Source organism: Danio rerio, chromosome 5, assembly GCF_049306965.1.
Source record: "Danio rerio strain Tuebingen ecotype United States chromosome 5, GRCz12tu, whole genome shotgun sequence".
NCBI lineage: Eukaryota > Metazoa > Chordata > Actinopteri > Cypriniformes > Danionidae > Danio > Danio rerio.
Window position 1 is genome coordinate 14571649 of NC_133180.1, and position 13403 is coordinate 14585051.

The following is a 13403-nucleotide window of genomic DNA, read 5'->3' on the forward strand; positions in this document are numbered from 1 at the left end:
ACAAACTGGCCAGCATTCAAGTTTCCTCAGGAAATTGGATTTTATAAACAAATTTTCTTTTTTTTAATTCTAAATCTTTAGGAACAGTTTTTGGTACATCACAAAGTGTGGTTATGATGACCAAGCAACAAGCTAACCCAGACAAAAAAATGTCACTAAAATGCAGTATTTAAATCTCATAATTAAATAGAAAATTAGACATTTCAATTTCTTGAGAAAAAATAACCACCCCTTGCCTGACAAAGTGGAATAGGCTAATATAACCTCAGTGTCTTGGTTTGGTGGAGACTCTGGGATGGGGTCGCTGAAGTTCGGCACACCTTTTTCAAGGCCAATCAGCGGCAAGCATCTCAGTGACGTAGGCTGCTCAAATTACAAAAGTGAAGTGGGTGGAATTAATAGTGACATCACTTCGCATCACCATCGTAAAACCCGGATAAGAAAGAGTTTCAGAAACTTGAAGAACATGAGCACGCGCCCTAAGTGACTTCCAAGCACTTCAGATCCCATTCAACCCGCTTAAGAACTTAAACAGACCCAAAGTTTACAGAAGAAAGATGATCGCCACTCAATTACTAGCGTACTACTTCACTGAGCTTCACCATGACCACGTCCAGAAAGTAAGTAATGTAGCCGGCTGGCGCTAAAAAGCCGGCTTTTCGATATATCTCTTGGTTTATTGACTTAATTAAGCTGGCGGATGAGTGGAGATCTTTATCAGGAAGTTACATGTGTTTGTTAGTTTTTATTGCGAAACATTTTCATATTTTAACTACTAACACGTGTGTGTGACAGCGAGGTCGGCGTTTCATCACTTGACTCAAGATGATACTACACTAGTATTCTTCAGATAAGACTTTGCAGTCTACTATTAGATAAATATTATGTAATATTCAGTTTCTGTTATTAATCCATAACATCGCGTATGTTGTCATTAGCACATGTTTCGTGCGTCATCCGTAAAATCGCAAGTTTCCGCATGTTTTAACAATGTTGAGTGACGAGTGCGTACTGTAGTGTGGGAGCAGTGCTGGGAATAACCTTGAATGATGTTCGAGCTTAAATGTGTTTGTATTGTGTGACACATAACCACACATGCTGCAGCCGTCAGTGTGAAATAAAAAAATGTATTTAAGTTGATGATAATCACAAAAATGATATTGGATAAACTTGTCGGGTGAGTTTTGTGGCGCTTCCTGCCACGACGTACCTTAAACTGAGCAAGTGTTTTTTTCTTCTTCTCTGAACTGAGCGAGTGTTGCTGAGGTAACATGAGCCATGCGCGCTCCTGCTGCTGGTCACGTGCTTTACTCCCTCTGCTCGCGACTTCTGTAATTTCCAGTGACAAATCCTTTCAGTGAGTCCTGTGACCTCTGACACATAGGCACACTTAAAAAAAAAGAAGTGATAATGTCCTTAATCTGCGACTTCTGACTTCCAAACATTTCAGAAGCAGCCTCATGACATACCTGGTAATTACAGGATGTTTGCTTGCTTGGATATTTGTGTTTCACTCCTACACATGCATCCATTTTTAGTTTAAAATGTGCCTGAACTTAATATGAGTTCATAAAGTAGATGAGTACAGTTGGAACAGTGGTAGTATTCAACACATACACCTATGTTTGGTTAAACCAGTGTTGACTTAACTGAACCGGTTGTTAGTTGTTTGCCACATCAGCTTTTATCCTTCGTTTTTACAACTTCAACTGTGTTTTAGATCATCAACAGATGTCAGATGAATAAACAGATTAGGAATGGTATACATCAATTGGAATAGGACATTACAGGACATCACATTTCAAAAATCAAATGGAGTGTCATTGTCAGTTGTCAAACATGCAGTTTGTGCAGGGATGTGTAAACGTACGATTCTGTTGTGCATTTAGTGATATTCCTATATTCGTGTGTTCGTTCCTTCCAATCTTTGTTAGTTCTGTTCTTCCTTTCTTCATTCGTTTGTTGTTTCATTCCTTTATTAATTTCTTCCTCTCCTCACTCTCGTTTGCTTGTTTGTTTGCTCGTTCGTTCGCTGGCTTGTTTGTTGGCTCACTCGCTCGTTTGTTTGTATTTTTTTTTCTTTAAGTGCTTTGTTCATTCGTTCCTCCCCTCTTTCCTTCCTCCCTTCCTTCCTTCCTTCCTTCCTTAGGGCCTACTCACACTATGCCATCCGTACCGTGCTCAGGCCCGTTTCCCGGATCGTTTGAGAAGTGTGAGTGCGCTGAATCAGCCTCAAGCACGGTTCACTTGGCCGGCCCTGGCCCGGTTGGAAGAGGTGTGCCTGAGCGCGGTTCACTTGGGCTTTAGCGCGGTACGCTTGTGTGTGAGTGCAAAACGCGCCGAAGCCCGAAACTGAAAGCGAGACGTGACTTTTAAGGGACTGTTTCATATGGATTTATTAATCATTCTTACTGTTTAGTGAACGCAAACTGCCGTAGTTTATTAAAGACGCAAACCCCTCACTGCACGACAGCTGCGCGCCTTCAGCAGACCTCCTTATTCCTGCAGCACGAGAGCTTTATGATTGTTTATGAGCGCCAAAAGTGGCTGATCTGTTCGGTGAAATATCTGACTGCGTGTCACCGCATCCCTAAGGACTGTTTGGCGAAATATTTGACGGCATATCAAACGACTGAAACGATATAACCAGAGAAATCTCCACTGTGCTGCTGAGTGAGAGAGCGCTTCTCACTGAACAGCCCAGCAGTGATGACGTAAGCGTGCCGAAGCCCGTTTGTGGTGTGAGCGCGGGCCGTCGGGGAAGACGGGAGGGGGGACAAGCGTGCTTTGGCCCGGTTTGAGGCAACTGTACCTAGTGTGAGTATGGCCTTAGTTTGTTTAGTCCTTCCTAGAGCTGCACGATTCTGGCTAAAATGAGAATCGTGATTTTTCTTTTTTTCTTTTACTACAATTTATTATTTTTTTTGCTTAAAATAAAGATCAGGATTTTCTCCCGATTCTGTAGATATAAAATAAAGGTTACTATAAGTAGGGTGCTATTATTGTTATTTTTCAAAAATATGGTACAACAACAATAATAATAGTAATAATAATGATAATATTATATGTAGCTCCACTGTTGGTAAAAATGCTTAATTTTAAATAGACTTTAAATGGTGGACTTGAACAGACTTTTTTTTGTCCTGGCCACTATTGCACGGTAAATTGATGACATACTAGTCATAATTCTAAAGTTGAATTATTATATTTGAGACATATGCTTGTCATTTGTCATTAACAGCATTATTAGACCATTTTTTCAGCTTAAAATCAGATATTTGTCATTTTCAGATTTTCTCTTGCATTATATTCAAAGTTATATAGGCTAGAGTTGTTATACTGACACTGTTAATCATTTATTCTCATGCATAACACTGTGTTCACGATGAAAGAAAAACAAAACAAATGCTTGTCGTAATCATAACTCTATAATGTGATATGATTATTCAAATAATGTGCGCACTTTCGGTTTACTTTTCACTGCTAAGTGCAGTTTTATACTTCCCTCGTGGCTCCCAAACGATCGCTCTGTGCCACAAACTGAGAGCTATTTACAGCTTTATTACCTGTTATTCATGGCCTCTAGAAGTTAGGTTCACTAAAGTAGACTTCATTCACAGGTACGTGCCAGCTCTCTCTGTGGTAACCAATCACAGTCAGCTCAGCTCACGTCACGTGTGATTTCGCGGCAGCGAATACATCATTACATGAAGACAGAAATGACATTTTTGGGTGAATTATACCTTATAAATACAGTTTGTGACTCTTTCAACACCATTTGGACGTATACATGTTGCTTCACAATTTATGTGAATGTATGCTTTTGCTTCTCTCCTGAATTGTATAAATGCTGGATAAAGATCGTCTAGGGGGTCGAATCAAGATCATGATATTTTTCCGATTAATCGTGCAGCTCAAGTCCCTTCTTCTTTCAGTAGGAAGATAGTGAGGGAAAATAATTCACTAAAAGTACTGATACAGCACTAAAAATGTAATCAAAGGAAAGTAAAAACCCATTTTTAAACTACTTGGCAAATTACAATTCCTGAGAAAAACTACTCCATTACAGTAACTGGAGTGTTTGTAATTTGCTACTTTACACCACTGCTCATTGTACACATCAGTATAGCGACCTGTGAAATTTCTGTTTTATTTTTATTCAAATGGATTCCTTTTTTTTTTTATATATACATTTTTTTTGTTTTCTATTTTTTTAACTAAAATTTAATGATACAAATCTATTTAGTAAATCAAAAACATGTCAAGTTAATTGAAATAAAAGCCTAAAAATAAACCAGTTTAATTCAAACGTTAATTTATTAAAAAGAAACATGACATATCAGTTATGTAAATGTGTAAAGTAATATCTGTGTCTTAATTTAGTTCAATAAACTTACACCTTTTAAATCTTCTTTTGACTAGGGCCCTAAATATGCAAGAGTCCAGTCTTCGATGTAGCTTTTATCTTCAGCTTGTGAAACTTTTGTACTATTTAAATTATCAATTGTCAAAATGAATGTTATCAGTTTATGAATAGCATCAATTTACATCATGTAGAATAGGACATTCTGGAATCATGTTTTTAATGTCAATTTAGTGTTGTTCTAATATGACAGAATAGGGGCCTGTCAAGTTTGATAGATTCTGTTTTGTTTTTATTTGCATGGATTCTCTTTATTTGATTTTTTTTCCATGTTTTTGCTCCAGACTGAATGTTTAATAGTAAAAATACATTTATTAAATCAAAAAAAACCTGTCAAGTCAGTTGAAATTAATTAATTAATTTTCCTTCTGCTTAGTCCCTTTATTTATTAGGAGTCGCCACAGCGGAATGAACCACCATTTATTCCAGGATATGTTTTACGCAGCGTATGCTCTTTCAGCTGCAACCCAGTATTGGGAAACATCCATACACACTCATTCACACACATACTCTACGGCCAATTCACCTATATCGCATGGACTTGGACTGTGGGGGAAACTGGAACACAAGAAGGAAACCCACAAAAACATGGTGAGAACATGCAAACTCAACACAGAAATGCCAACTGACCCAGCCGGGACTTGAACCAGCGACCTTCTTGCTGTGAGGCGACAGTGCTAACCACTGTGCCTCAATTGAAATTAAACCAGTTTAATTTTAACATCAAATCCTTAAAATAAACTTATTGGATATTACATTTAAATATAAAAATATCAATTTGGTTCAATAAAATGACACCAGCTAAATCTTCTTTTATGACTAGGGTCCTATATATTCAAGAGTTCAATTTTTCTTCAATCTAATGAAGTTCATTTAGTGGAAATTGTATTACTCTGCACACCCTTCAGAAGTAATTTTAGAAGGTAAGCTTTGAGTTAATTTCAATTTAAATCAAAATGAATAAAAAGCACTATATAATTTAAGTTGTAACCCCCTAATTGTGACCCCATTTTTGAATTCTTGATAATTATATGAATCTAAAGTTGTCCCACTTTTAAGATGGTGACAATTAAAGGGTCAACATAAGTTATAAAATGACTCCGGTATAATATTTACCAATAAATGCGGCCAAGGGATTACATAAGCCCAATAAACCAAGTTGCATTTAAATGGATACAAATACATTTAGAAAATTAAAAAAAATGTCAAGATGGATCAGTTATGTAAATATGTAAAAAGAAAATATCTGTGCTTTTAGTTTGGTTCAATAAAATGACATTCGTTAAATCTGCTTTTATGACTAGGGCCCTATGAAAGAGGCTAGTTTCTCTGCAATGTAATGGAGTTCATTTAGTGGAAATTATATTACTTCACACACACTTCAGAAGTAATTTTAGAAGGTAAGCTGTGAGTTCATTTCAATCTAAATCAAAATTAATAAAAAAGAAGCATAATCTAATTTACATTTTAACCCTTTAATTGTTCCCCCATTTTTTTAGTTATTTATAATTATATATATAAATGTAGATTGTTTTATGTTGAAGTTTACCCCCCCCTCCCCAAATTGTATTGTAAGTTGTCTCACTTTGTAGGATTGTGACATTTTAAGGATTAAATATACAGTAAGTTTAAAAACCACTCCTTTGATAATACTCGCATAATGCATAAAAAAACTCAAACCAAATTACATTTTAAATGGGTACAAATACGTTTAGTAAATCAAAAACATGACAAGTTAATATAAATTAAGCCAGTTTAATTTTAACATTGATTCATTAAAATAAATATCATAGATCAGTTATGTAAATGTGTAAAAAGAAAATATCTGTAGCTTTCAATTTGGTTCAATAAAATGACACAAGCTAAATCTTCTTTTATAACTCGGACCCATATATGCAAGAGTCTAGTTTCTCTGTGTGTGAAGAAGTTAAATGTGAAGTTCATTTAGTGGAAATTATATTACTTTGTCTGCACACACTTCAGAAGTAATTTTAGAAGGTAAGCTGAGTTCATTTTAATCTTAATTAAATTGAATAAAAAAACATTTTATAATTTAAAGTTTAACACCTTTAATTTTTGAGTTCCTGATAATTACAATGGACCACACTTTCTTGTTTTTTCATTCCTTTATTTTGGCCAATGCTTGAACTGCTTCTCTCCCATGGTGCACAACACTGAACATTCTGTGCGACTGCCACAAGGGGGCGTATTCCGACAACATCTGTAAAGTTGTCAACTTAATTTTTTATGATTACTATAGATGTCTTAAAGCTGTAAAGCTCCTCAATACACACTTTATATGCTTTTCTCAGACAGGCAATTCAGAACTTCAAAATAAGTCCATTATTATAGAATGAAACCAAAGATCAAAACTTGTTGTCCTGTGCAAACATTCATCGTTGTCAGCAAAAGGTTTTTAAAGCTTTTTAGCTTTAGTGTGGATAATGCTGGCATTTAGCGTAATGTTCTTTTACCTGCAGTCCCTCATCCACAAAGCTAAAGCAGACTCCATCCTTAAGGGGGTCGCACAACGGATGCTCCATGCACATGACAGTTGGAAGTAATATACCGGAGTCACACGTTCGCAAGTTATTCATAGTGAAATTATTCAGATGGCGCTCTTTAAAATCAAATTGTTCATATTTTTGCCTTGCCACAGATGGGATGAGAACCGTTTTCAAGGTATACCGCGGTTTGGTAAATCAAGGTTTTAAAACCCTCAAAATTTTCTGCAATACTGATTCTAGGGTATGTGTACAAATTTTTTTATGTACTTTTTTTAGGACAACATTATCTCCAGCAGAAAAGATATCCAAAGATGCCATTTTAAATTGTAAAAAAAAAAAGAAGAAAATTTTTGACATAACGACAGCAGAAGTCAATAATTAATTTAGCCTGACATGTTTACTGTTCCAAAATATTATAAATGTTAAACATTAGTTTTAAAATGACTCCGTATAATACTTCCCTGGAAAAAAAGCCAAGGGAATGCATTAAAGAAACTCATCAATCCAAATGACATTTTTAAACAGAAAGTTGATCCGAAAATTGCTTGCATATTTCCCCTTTTTTTCTTCTACAGAATACAGTATTTATTTACAATACAAATTAATTTAATATCTATATGGACATAAAAATAAAACACTGTGGTGGAGCAAGTAATGTGCACCATTGCTTAATAGACCTCCCAGATTACAAAATGTTCGAAATTTCTATCATTTTGCACTGGTGGTTTCATCAAAAATAACAGTGTCATAACATGCTGACAAAGAAAAGTAAATGTTAAATGATATTAAGTGTGATTTAAATGGCTAAATTCTTTCTGAGGCTAAGGTGGGAGTTACGGCAAAGCTTCTTCTCTACTGCTGAGCTTTAAAAGACTTAACTATTGTCTAATATGAGCAGCTTTGTGTGGATTTGTTGCAACATCTTGTCTGTATTGTGTTTGTGGAGCTGTCTGCACATGAAGGGAGTCAAAATTCCATTCGGATTCCTTTAATATCCATCAGCGCTCACGCTCTGACCTTCCTAGTGTCCGGACGTTATAGTACACACTTGTCTTGAGTTCAAGAGTTCTGTAATGTCTTGTGCAAATGAAAAGAGTTTCCTTCCTCTTAAGGGTCCTCTTTTCTTCTGCACTGTTATCATGTCAATACATTGTGAAGCTTAGTGAAGTGCTGTTTATCTTTGCACACGCCAAGGTCAAACACAGGTGAACCATGACATTGGTGTTGAAATTGGCGTGTAATTAAAATGTGTTGCGCTCCGTGCCGAGGGACTGGTCACAGTCCGATTGAAATAAATTTAATTGAAATAATTACTTATTAAAAATATTTTTATTGCAGGGCCAGAATTGAACATTGTTTCCAACCAATTATGCATAATTAGGGTGAATTAACTAGGGGAGTTTTTTTTGGACTTTTTGACTTTGTTGAAAATAAAAATTAGCCTATATTTTGCAATCAATCAGTCTCAAACAAACAAACAAACAAATAAATAAATGGATATTTCTTGGAATATATATATAATATTATAATCATACATTAAGTTTTATGTCATTCTATGTTTCTTTATTCTACAGAACACTATATTTAGAGTATGTTTTAAAATTAGTTATTTGTTTATTTTTATAGTTTTTTTTATTGAAGTAAAATAAAAATTTCATACAATGCTGAAATAAATGTTACAGATTCCTTCTTTACATTTGTTTTGTTTTGTTTTAACCCAAGTCCCACCCTAAGACCTAAACATTCCAAGGCATTTTAATATAGGGTCAAATACAATAATTAAACAGTCTGGAGTCAGGCATTTTGTGACGTAACAGTGATGATGGAAGAAATAAATGTTTTTTTTTAATATTTTTTTTTACAAATAACAGGGGAAGAAAAAACTAAAATAAAAATTTGCAGGACAAACTGCACAAAAGACAAAAAAAAAAGAAAAAACCATGAAGTGGATACAAAGAGATGTACAGATTATTTGACTTTTTAAATGTAACTTTATTAAAGAGAGCTGCATTGACAAAATAAATAAATAAATACTGTGGCGAAGCAAGTAACTTACATTGCTTAGGCATCCCAGATTATTCATTTAATTAATAGTTTTAAGCCATAGTTTAAGTCAATTTTTTTAAACGTAAGATGTACATTTAAAAATGATTATTTATTAATTATTATTAAAAATAAAATAATATAACAATAAAATAAATGCGCTATAGGTGAATTGAATAAGCTAAATTGGTCGTATTGTATGTGTGTGAATGCAAGAATGTATGGGTGTTTCCCAATGTTGGGTTGCGTCTGGAAGGGTATCCGTGTGTAAAACATATGCTGGATAAGTTGGTGGTTCATTCCACTGTGGTGACCCCTGATTAATAAAGGGACTAAGCAGAAAAGAAAATGAATTAATGAATGAATGAGTGAATTAATGATCTTATAATAATATAATATATAATAGCCACATCTTAAAAATTAAAAAGATAAGGGTATTATTAAATATAATTAGTTATTTATACAACGACTGTTATATTTTACATTTGATTGTGCAATATTTGTCATGAACACTGTTAGACTCCTCAGAAAACCATAAAGCACTGTTCATTTATTTATTTGTGCTTTTAATTTATTATACTTTATGCAGATGCATTACATAGAGAAAGTGTTCTTCATCTCAGTCGATATTGATCATCCAGTGGAGAGAGATTTGCATTCATATTGCTATATTACATCAAAACAAATTATCTCAATGTCAGTTTTTTTCCCAACTTCATATATTCATGTCATTCCAGGTTTCTAATAATTTGGATAGCAAACAATAAAATAAATAACTTGAGTGTGTGTGTGTGTCTGTGTGTGTGTGTTTGTGTGTGTGTATATATTCAGATATATATCACCAGAAATGTGAGGTTCAAGTTGTTTAATTTCATTTAATTTAATTTTTTTTTTTTTTTACCAGAAACATTTTTTTAAAAGTCAAAGAAAGTTTTTTCCCCCCGTTTTGAATCATGGATATTATTTAATTAATAAAAGTATGTTAAAGATTAAACATTAAGCAAATATAAATGCCTCAGACACTTCTGTGAACATTTTGAGGGATAATGCAAATGAATCCCAAATCAAAGCTTTGTATTAAACAAGAAAATGTTAGTCGATTAAAGAAAATGTGATAATTCTAATTACGTTTATTGCTCCTGAAGTATAAAGCAGTAATTATTAAACCATCTCTGTTTTAAGATGAAAATTATATACTTATTTATTATAGCACTGTATACAGATACATACAGTAAGTACCTGACATTTAGGACTTACTGTTTAGTCATTAAGTCAGGTATTTATTTAGTGCTGGACCTTGAGTTTAAGTTCAAGGAGACCAGTTTGGATTTCAACCAATTGGACTCCATATATGTATATACAATAAATAGTACATATAAATCAATGAAGGAATGAATAAATAGACAAACAAGACGGTTCATACCTCTTTCTCTTATGCATTTCCTTTTGCTGAAATGGTTGTGACGTATAACAGTGTTATTTAATCTTGCGTTATTAAAAGCGATTTTTATGTTTACACAATAGAGCCTCCAGAGTCATTAATACTATACAGCATCTGACTGATTTAAGTCATGTTTTTATTATTCAGAATGCATGCATTTTATGCAGCAGTCTCATTTCCAATACATGCTTCAGCCTAGTCAATCTATATAAAAAAAGTGCTTAAATATAAATTTAAGTGCTGTTTCTAGAATAATGCCAACAACTTTTCTTTTCACATTAATGATATTTAAGGGACATTTTATTGACAAAGCATTACTTTCATGCAGTTCTCAGCAGAACATCGAGTAAATACCACAAAACTGTTAAACAATTTGTAATGGAATACATTTGCGTCAACTATTTGTCTTCATATGGATTACTTTTTGGGTGTCGTCAGTTTACTCTGTAGCTTACCTTGTAGGATGTTGTACTTATCGTGCAGAGCACTCAGATTTGAGTTCAGTGAAGCACAGCTCCTTAAAAGAGATAAAAGCAATGTAAAATTAAGGTAAATCTGCGTGGTTGCAGTGCAGTTTTCTCTTTGTTTGCTTTTGGAAATGCTATGGGTTGGATTTAGGGAAGTGTTTATTTGGGTCAGTGGTTTGATAGGTTAACTATACGACAAGCTCTGCCTTTTTGTGGACGTGTACAGGGAGGACATGTATCTAAAACGTATATCAAGTAATGTATTTCCAATTCACGAAAATTTAGACTGCCCCCTCTAGTGTATTTGTCATCTGAAACATGTTACGAAACGTACCCGGAGCAACGTATTTTACGTTTTGCAAAAATGTAGGCTAAGGCACCCATTTCCAGTGAGTCTGGGCTGATTGTATACTTGTGTTTCCAGTGAAAAGAAAGATATGTCTGATGCTCATGTTCTTTGTGATCTGTAACGTTCATTTTAGGTGTAGTCTTTATCCCTCTTGAACCCTGTGCATTAGTGAACATACTGTAGATTGATTCGTTTACCCTGTGACCTTGGCCACCCGTTTCTTCTGTCGGGCAGCAGTGTGACTATTTTATCCCCCTGTGGTGTCAAATGTCATATTCGTAGCAGCCGTGTGAGTTTTACATCTCGCTCTAGTTCTTATTTACCAAGACAGGCGATTTCTCCTGCTGTGATAGAAAAGTGTGGCTGTGTGAATGCTGTCTTTCTTTTGAAACTGTGCCTCAGTAAATACAACTGAAGTCAGAATTATTAGCCCCCTGTATATTTTGTTTCTCCAATTTCTGTTTACAGAGAGATTTTTTTCCCTAACTCATTTCTAAACAATCATTTTAAATAACTGATTTCAAATAACTGGTTTCTATTATCTTTGCCATGATGACTGTACATAATATTTTACTAGATATTTTTCAAGATACTACTATTGAGCTTAAAGTGCAATTTAAAGAAAAAATAGCAGAATTGGGCAAGTTACTGTATAACATTGATTCGTTCTGTAGACAATTGGAAAAAATGTTAAGGGGACTATAATATTGACCTTAAAATGGTTTTTAAAAATCTTAAAACTGCTTTTATTCTAGCTGAAATAAAACAAATCAGACTTTTATTTGTTTACCTTCAGCTTACTCTATTCATCAGGGGTTGCACACAGGGACAACATGCAAACTCCACACAGAAACGCCAACTGACCCAGCCGGGGCTTGAACTGATTACTAAAGGGATTACAAAAATGCTCCAGTGTCGGTGAACTGATGACCTTAATGGACAATCATAGTCATTTCATAAAAATGTAATCACTGTAAATAAAAATAAAAGCTAGGTTTCAAACAATTCCTTCATGTTGTCACAACAAAAATTGATTAAACTCTTAGCCAGCATCAGGACGTGGAAATAAAACCCCTAATACAATTGGATTTCAGGGCATATTTTCACTAGGTTATTACATGACTGATTTTATGTGTTTGTATATGGAAAAACAAATATTGAACACAGTACACATTTTTTTTTCTCATTACTTTATAATGTATAACTTTTTATCTATTTTAGCACAAAAGTTTCTAGATGGACTATAGTGTCTTCTTTCCAATGATACCTAATGTTTGTTTGTAGCTCAATGGGGTCAAGGACAGTTACTGTTTAAAGTTAGGTTGGTGTGAATGCCCATAAGTGATTGCTGGCTAACAGGTAAAGTTAACTTAATTGTTTTAAACTAATTGTTTAAGTGGATTAAGCATGAAACAATTAAGCAGTGCCAAAAAAAAAAAAAAACTTTAGAATTGTGTTGTTTAAATAAGTAGTTTGAACAAACAGCCAAAGTCATTTACAGCACTTTACAGAATAATCAAATTATATAACTATCTTCATTATATAAATAATTACAATTAACTTGTTTAAGTGGCTAACTTTTTAGTTTCTTGTGCCAACGTGATTTAATATGGCTTGTAATCTTACAATCACAGACCTTAAAAAAACACTTCCCCAAAAAATGTCACACTTTTAGATTAGAGTTCAACTTTTCATTGACTCCGCAAATAATATTTTCTGAACTCTCAACAGAGAATTGAACCATTATTGAGCTAAAACTGTGAAGCGAGCTAGCCAATTATTACACTCACTGACCTCTAAGATGTTTTACAATGTCGAAAGATGTTGCTCAAAGACGCTCTTTCTTCATCCTATTATAATGGCTTTTGGAAACTTACCATGTGAAGTCACCATCTGACCTTTGAGTGAAATCTGGTACAGGACATTCCAGCTTCCCTTTTTTGTAAAAGATTCTTCGGCCTGTGTCAGGACAGTAAGAATAAGCCGACTATCTCAGGTTACGACTGGCCTTGGAAGAAAGCAGGTCTTTGTGATTGGCAGTGGCAGACAGTGTGCCAGAGCCCTTTATTGATTGCTTTTTGAGCACAAAGCAACATTAGGCTTCCAACATTATTTTCTGTGAAATCAAGGCTGGTGCATTTTTTTTTATCTGCTCTGTCTGTCTGTCTGCCTT

At 34.3% G+C, this 13403-nt stretch overlaps 1 protein-coding gene across 1 annotated transcript in view; it reads left to right on the forward strand.

Annotated features, from left to right (window-relative positions):
• Positions 1-459: 459 nt before the first annotated feature.
• hk2 (hexokinase 2) overlaps positions 460-13403 on the forward strand; it is a 140685-nt gene continuing 127741 nt past the window's right edge. The window contains 1 exon segment of the mRNA NM_213066.1: positions 460-620. Coding sequence (NP_998231.1) covers positions 558-620 — 63 coding nt within the window. The 5' untranslated portion in view covers positions 460-557.